Below are 7495 nucleotides of genomic sequence, written 5' to 3' on the forward strand. Positions count from 1 at the left end.
GGCTGGGCATAGATGCTGATTAGTATTCAAACAGTTCCCAATTTTGTGAGATTTTCCCATTAGACAAATAGCTTTTGGAAATGCATTTGTCACACAGTATGCAGGTTTTTTCCTGGTTCAATAACATACAAATAATAATAATTGTTATTATCAGTATGTTCCCGCTGAAGTCAGTGTGTCGCTCAGAAACAAATGAATTGTGACAATAATGACCTCTTTCAACTATGACAAGACAAAAAGATTATTAGGGTCACCGTTGGGAAGAAGTGCAAAGCTGTTGTCCTCGTCTATTCTTGTCTCGTATGAAAGGGCGTAAGTAGCACCTGAAAACAAAGAAGTGGAAAGCCCATTGAGAGACCACTGGAGCCGATGAAACCAAGAAATTGTTAAGCTGAAGCCCTATTTTCAGAAAATCTGCCTAAAAGTACATGGAAGTAAATGGAAGATTGCTCCACCTCGACAAGGTCAATTAGCATGTTCCTGGTATCTAGGAACATCTATGGACCTCAGGGAATGTATTCCCAGTGTCAGAAATATTGTGTCTGTTACTATGCTTGAGTAAATCGTAATGAAACAAAGGAGAATATAAATTCAGATTTTCTTTGCATCTTTGACAGTGAATAACACCATGTTAAAATTGGGGGACTTCAGATTTAGCTCATTAAGCACCTTCTTGAGATCAAGTGTACAAAAAAATCAAAGCAAATGAATAAAGGGAAGATGATTAAACAGAAGGATTTGTAGATACAGTACTGAATTATAATCCATTTGAATTATACATTCAAAATTTAATTATGAACTATAAATTACCTTATTATGGCCAAGTCATACATCTATGGATAGGGGCAGGGAGCGAAATTAACTTTTTGACTCACCGGCTAGTGGCGGGTAGATGGGAAGAGTCTACCCGCCAAGCATATTTCTTACCTGCCAACATTTTTTTGATTAAAAAAAATATATATATATATTTTATATAAAAAAAGTTTAAATAAAATATATATTATATAATCATACTTGTAGTTGTATTATCTGCGAGACATCGCCACCACGCAATAAGTCAAAATGCTTGCTATCTGCAAACAGCTCCACTGTCTGTGTGTATACTTGAGTAGCCTCCAGCTCCAGCAAGGATTCTCCGGCCCTGCAGCTAGACCCTATATTCAGCTAGACCCTACATTCAGCATGCAAGGATTCTCCGGCGATGCAGCTGGACCTATTTATAACGTTACCGTTCTTTTGTCAAATCACATTCAACATGCCCTCAGCTAGAATACGCATTCAATCAATGTTATAAGACATTGATATCAGGAGCTATCTGTAGCTACTGCTAGCCCGGTAGATAACGTTAAGACAATTTAGTTTACTGGGACAGATGGATCAACGTGAGCTAGCTAAGCTAGCTAACGAGGGACCGGAGGTATTATGCACTCGAGTAGACTATTGCTGGAGCATTTGTTGATATCAGCAGCTAGCCAGCTAGATACCGTTAGACAATGCCTCGTCATGTATTAAACTAAAAGTGAATAGTTGACTGGGTCATTGTTTAAACAGTAACGTTAGCTCTTGGAGGTCCGATATAGACTAGAGCAGATGGAAGTAAACAAGCCAAATGATAGCTTCCGATTGGTCATTTGCTTTTTTTCTCATGAAACCAGTTACGTCACTCTACTGTGATTGGACCGTTGACTTGAGTGCGATGTGGGACTTGTAGTTTTTTAACGATCTCGCGGCGGAGAAAAAAAAGACGAGCGGCTATAATCTGTACTCGCACAAGAGTATCGTTATGAAGTTATGAACTACACGTCTACATGCCACACGGCGGGCAGCCCTCTAAGTGTCATGCGCCAAAGGTAAAAACAGCCCGCCCCTGGCGGGGGGCGGGCTTTAGTTTCGGTCCCTGGATAGGGGGAAAGCTCCTCTTTCCAGTGACAGTGTTAAATCTGGATTTAGTCATTTTCTCTAATTTTTACGATAAAAGAGCGATAGAATTCACATTATTCAGAGAAATTCTTATTTTCAAAGAAAAATGTAATCGGTAAACAAATGTAGTGCTAAAAATATACACTTTGATTGCTGTTTGGATAGGGTTAGGGTCTTTACTCTTGGATACATTGAAAAAGAAACACAACATTAATTAATACGGTCTGTATTGATCGATTTATGATAAAACAGCAGGGTTCCCCAATTGGGGGACCTTACAGCTTAACAGGTTTTAACACATTCGGGGCCAGACCCGAGATATCCCGGGTTAACTCGCCATGCGCTAGGCGCCAAACCAGAGATATCTCGGGTTTTAATCGTTATTTCTTTTATTCGCTATTGCCATTCATAAGGCTGTTCTGAGTGTGTCTGAGATTGCAGATGGCAAATATGATATGTATGAGCAGTAATGGTGCATAGAGCATCTCACATCATGAGTGAACGAACGTCTCTGCAGGAGGCGAAGTGAAGAATGACAACTAAGATGGCTGCTCAGCGTAGTGCACGGCATATCCGGTTGGATACTGGTAAGACGCTGCCCTCTAGTGGCCGGCGATAAACTCTTCAAATACCACCACCTAACGCCTTGCGGCCACTATTGCACTCCATTTGAAACTATGTAGTTCGTTTTCTGGGCCGAGCTGAGCCGTGCGGGCGGGGCCAAAATTCTCCGGCAAGACGAGTGCTTACAACGAACTAGGCTGCCCCCCCCCCCCTCGTTCATATGCAATGCCGGATAACGTGGGACGGATTACCGCGACCAGTACTTGGAATGGCGATCAGATAATTGGATTATTTTTTTTGCATTACATCAGAGACAAGGTAAGGACAGCATATATCCAATCTTGCGTTGATCTCTTTTTTTTGTATCCACTTTTTCTCCTTATTTTTCTCCCATCCCAATTTCGTATTTCAAATTCTTCCCTCCCCTGTCTTGGACGTTGCTAGACTATGCTTCCCACTGGTCGGCTGTAGTGAGGATAGAAGCCTTGCATCACGTGTCCCCTCCGGTACACGAGGAGGCAGCCTGTTGCATCTTTTCACCGCAACAGCTCGAACTCTGTGGCGAGGAGTAACGCTCACGCTGCCCCCGATACTTCCCATTTCCGCCGTGCCGGCGTCAACCAACCGACCTGTAGGAGTCGCTGTCCACAACGTCAAATCCCCACCCACCGGCTTTCCCACCCTCTAACACTGCCAATTGTGTTAGTATGACGGCCGGCCAAGCCGGTAACAACGCAGAGAGCTGGGCTCGATACCAGCATCTCCTGCGTTAGTGGCGAGCACCTTACCCACTGCGCCACTCAGCCGCCAATCTTGCGTTGATCCGATATTTTTTTCTCCCACGATCGAAGCTGTCTGTGTGGAATGTGTGTGTGCTGTTTCCCGTTGGTCACATCACAGCACGGAGGGGCGCCCCGCTACAAGCCCCCTTTCATGCGTGCATGAGGAGACATAATAACGATAATCTAGCATTAATTTCAGGAAGATTCGATAATCAGGCGAAAAATTACGACGTGATAACTGGATTTCACTAAAGGGCTGTTTTCGCGTCTTTTCCTGGGATTACTCAGAATCACCCAAACTATACTCATATTCACCACGGTATAAAACGCAAATATACGGATGAAAAAATTATCCGTTTTTTGCATGTTGACTGGAAGAAACTCACTGACAATCGACAATGTTATTAGATCCATAGCTATAATATTTGATATAGTTTTCAGCACTGCAAACACGGCATTCTCCTCATTGAACAAAGCGCTGGCACGCAACGGCCCAATGCCCATAGCGCCCTCTGGCATCCAATGTGTTAATGAACATGCAAGAAAGTACGAAAACAAGAACTTTTTATTTTTATTTTTTTATCCACTTTTTCTCCCATCCCAATTTCGTATCATCCAATTCAACCCTCCCCTGTCACAAACGCCGTTTCTTGCCTCCCACAAGCCGGCTGCAATGTGGACTAAGTCATACATAGCACAAGTCCCCTCCGGTACTTGAGGTAACAGCAGTCGCATCTTTATACCTGCGCAGCTCGATCTCTCAGTGGCGAGGAGTAACGCGTGGGAGGCTCACGCTGCCCCAGACACTTCCTGATTCTACTGCGCAGGCGCACCAACCGACCTGTAGGAGTCGCTGTCCACAATGCCCGATCCCCACCCATCAGTTTCCCACCCCCTAATACGGCCAATGTGTATTAGTATGAACGACCAGCTAAACTGAAAGCAATGTGGAGCGCTGGGCTCGAACAGGCGAGCCCAGCGTCTCTGCATTCGTGGCGAGCGCCTTGCCCACTATGCCACGTAGCCGCCGAAACAAGAACTTTGTTAAGCTCTTACTTACCATTATACACCATGGTCTGCAAGAATTCTTTATCCAGCAGCTCGTAAACTGGTAAACTTCTTATCAAATAATACTTGTTGAAGCTGTTGATAATGCTGGCAAGTTGTGTCGGAAGGGCACAGCATTCAGGAAGCAGCAGCGACACCTGGTGGAGAGTTCAAAGGATCAAATCAGAAATGGAAATTAGCCAAACGAATTGGAGTAATTTCTTCAGTGATTTTTTTTTAAGTACCTTTAAAAGCTTGTATTTACTTATATTTTAAGTATTTAGGCCTACCTCTTTTACACAAGTAGGATGTGTAGTAACTATTGAATACAATGACATTTCATCATGAGCAAAACACAGTTATTCAATCTTAATGAGAGCTGCAGATGTATCACTGGGTGCCTGAAGCCCACTAATACCAACGACCTGTACATCCTGGCAGCTATCGCCCCTCCAGACATCAGAAGATCAGTAGCCAGCAGGACAGAGCAGCGCAGGTAAACCACAGATGAGAGGCAACCCCTACATGGCCATGTACCTGCCCCTGGTCGACTAAAATCATGGAGAAGTTTCATGACCAGCAGTCTGGAGACAACACTCTGAAGCCTGCCTTAAAATTTGGCAGGAAAAGCTGTCCAACCACCGGCACCCACACAGCTCGACTATGCTCATGCTCAGACTGAGTCATCCCCCCTGCCGAAACCCTCCAACCAGGAGATAACAACTGGGCAAAATGGAAGTGCCTGAACAGACTCCGCTCAGGTGTTTGCCGTTCCAGGGCCCGGGGAGCCCTAAGCAGATGGGGTTATCTTTAGTGGCCCAACCACATGCAACCATGGAGTGAGTGAGTGAATGAATGAATGAATGAATGAAAACTTTATTTAACAGATTGCAGAATGGATACAATACAGTACGGCTCAATACACACAATTGTTAAGGGGATGCAGACCAGAGAAAGACGTTTGTCTTGTTTACATCAGGGTCCCCCATTTTCAATTCATAGTGACTGACCAGCACCTCCTCTGTTATTAGTGGTAGACACAGTGCATCTCCATTAACTCTATTGACAGGAATAAGTTGATCCCCCTGACCCCCTCCCACCCCCACCCCCAAAGGAACTGTGTTACTGGGGTGACCCAGAGCCATTTATTACCAGTTTGGCCAGGATGAGTGGGTCCGGTGGGATAGAATGGACACAATGTTGTGGCCACCTTATCATAGTGAGTCATAAGCCACCGACACTCTAGAACTCTTTTTGAAACCTCACCGTCAAACTCTGGTAATAAATAGCTCTGAATGGCCTTTCTGCATGCTGCCATGAGTCTGCAAACCATGGCTTTTACTTTGAAATATAGTCATTCCCACGTGTGCCGTGCAGAATGTCCTAATGAACACTAACTTGTTGATAGATACATAGTCATCATAATCCTACATGACTTAACACGCTGTGTTAAATGTGTGCACTAGTTGCCACATGTGTCTGTGTGTAGTAAGGCAACGTTAGGCAACGACACAACTAGAGGTCGTAAATTAACGTTAAACACAGTCTTACCTTATGGTTGAAATAATGCTGTTCAACATGGCTATTGAGTCTTGACTTTTCATTTTCAAAGCTTGACTTCTCGCAAACTAACAAATTTCTCGGAGTATTTTCTAGTTCTGTAGACATGTTTCAACTTTAGCTTGTCATCAGCTAGCTACAGTATCTCCAGCCAATCAGCTACTTTTAGACGAACTACTTCCGGTTCATCACACGTCATAATTAATCTGCCCCGCCTCCCTCAGAAATGACAGACTATTTATTGTTGCAGGGGTAACATTAGATTAGATTATATCAGATCAAAATGCATTGTCATTATACAGCACAAGTACTTAGTACAACAAAACGTCGTTGCCATCTAATCTAATAATAAAGAGCACTAGCAATATACAATGTACAAGTGATTAAACTGGAGTATATATAAATAAATAAGAACTACTGAGTAATAATCAGATGTATACAGTGTTATAGTATTAGTATAGTGATACAGCATACAGGTATAAAACACTAGTAGTACGCCATATTGGTCAGTGGTATAACTAGTAAGAGTAAGTAAGAGATACAGTATACAGATATAGTATATACAGATATGTAAAAAGGATTATATGCAGACAGATGTGTATAAATATATAAACGATATATACAGCGCATGCTATCATACATAACATAATCCAGACCCATCTCAAAACCTGCCCTCTTTTCTTAACCCTTCAATCACAACTGTTGCTTCCCTCAGACATTGGAGGGGCGGGGTCTGAGGTAGGTCAATTGGACAGTACACATGTGTAAATTTCCTTGCCTGTTGCAATACTCTGTGATTATAAGTAGCCTACTTTCTTTTAATCGCTATCCCCCGACATGCCTGGAATGCTCAAGAAGCCTCTTCCCAAACCATACAGTAAGTAAGGATGTGTTCTTAATTTACCTGCCAAGAAAAATACATGTTCTTTGAGGCTATTTTGTTGAGGCTTGTAATACTGTATTGGCCCCTTGGGGAAACCTTTTGTAAACACCACATGTTTTAAATAGAAGTCTTTGTCCCACATTATACAACGGCATGCAAATTTCTCGATTCTGATTGGCCATTTACACGTCTTTATTGGCAACAATCCACGGTCCTGGGCTCAGGACCCGCCCACAACCGAATCACATATCACTCCCCGGCTCACTCCGGGAGAAAACAAGATCGCGGACAACAAATGGATATGTTGATAGCACCATAACGACTAAATATGAAGCGATTCTGTCAAGGGGAATGTGTTAGTCCTTTAAACAATGTTGGATGATGTAATTGATGGGTCTTGAGTCAATCTAGAACAAAAGAAAAATCGCGGATTGATTGATTGATTAATTGATTGATTTAAATTTCTACTTCCTTCCCACTGACTGCAGCGTTCACTCTCACACTGTCCGACGCTGGCGTACCCACAAACACACACACACACATACACACACACACACACACACACACACACATTCACACACGCACACACACACACACACACACACACACACACACACACACACTCCTGTCTGCAACAGCGGGGGAGTCAGACTGAGAGAGAAGCAGCGCTGTTTTAAGTGAGCATGGTCTATTGAATTGATTGATTGGTTGATTGCTAATTTTATTACTGTACCCCTGG

The 7495-nt window shown here is 43.2% G+C and overlaps 1 protein-coding gene across 4 annotated transcripts in view; it reads right to left on the reverse strand.

Annotated features, from left to right (window-relative positions):
* rpp40 (ribonuclease P/MRP 40 subunit) overlaps positions 1-5994 on the reverse strand; it is a 74806-nt gene extending 68812 nt beyond the window's left edge. For 3 of the 4 annotated variants that reach the window (XM_084313119.1, XM_084313120.1, XM_084313117.1), the window contains exons 1-3: positions 5865-5994; positions 4327-4471; positions 255-323 (exon numbers count right to left, since the gene is read on the reverse strand). In XM_084313119.1, the coding sequence (XP_084169245.1) occupies positions 255-323; positions 4327-4471; positions 5865-5981 (331 nt within the window). In that variant the 5' untranslated portion in view covers positions 5982-5994. The remainder of the gene's footprint in view (positions 1-254; positions 324-4326; positions 4472-5864) is intronic. The other variant, XM_084313118.1, reaches the window with a different exon arrangement.
* Between the last annotated feature and the right edge of the window lie 1501 nt (positions 5995-7495).

The sequence above is a fragment of the Notolepis coatsorum genome, assembly GCF_963971535.1.
Source record: "Notolepis coatsorum genome assembly, chromosome: 4".
Lineage (NCBI taxonomy): Eukaryota > Metazoa > Chordata > Actinopteri > Aulopiformes > Paralepididae > Notolepis > Notolepis coatsorum.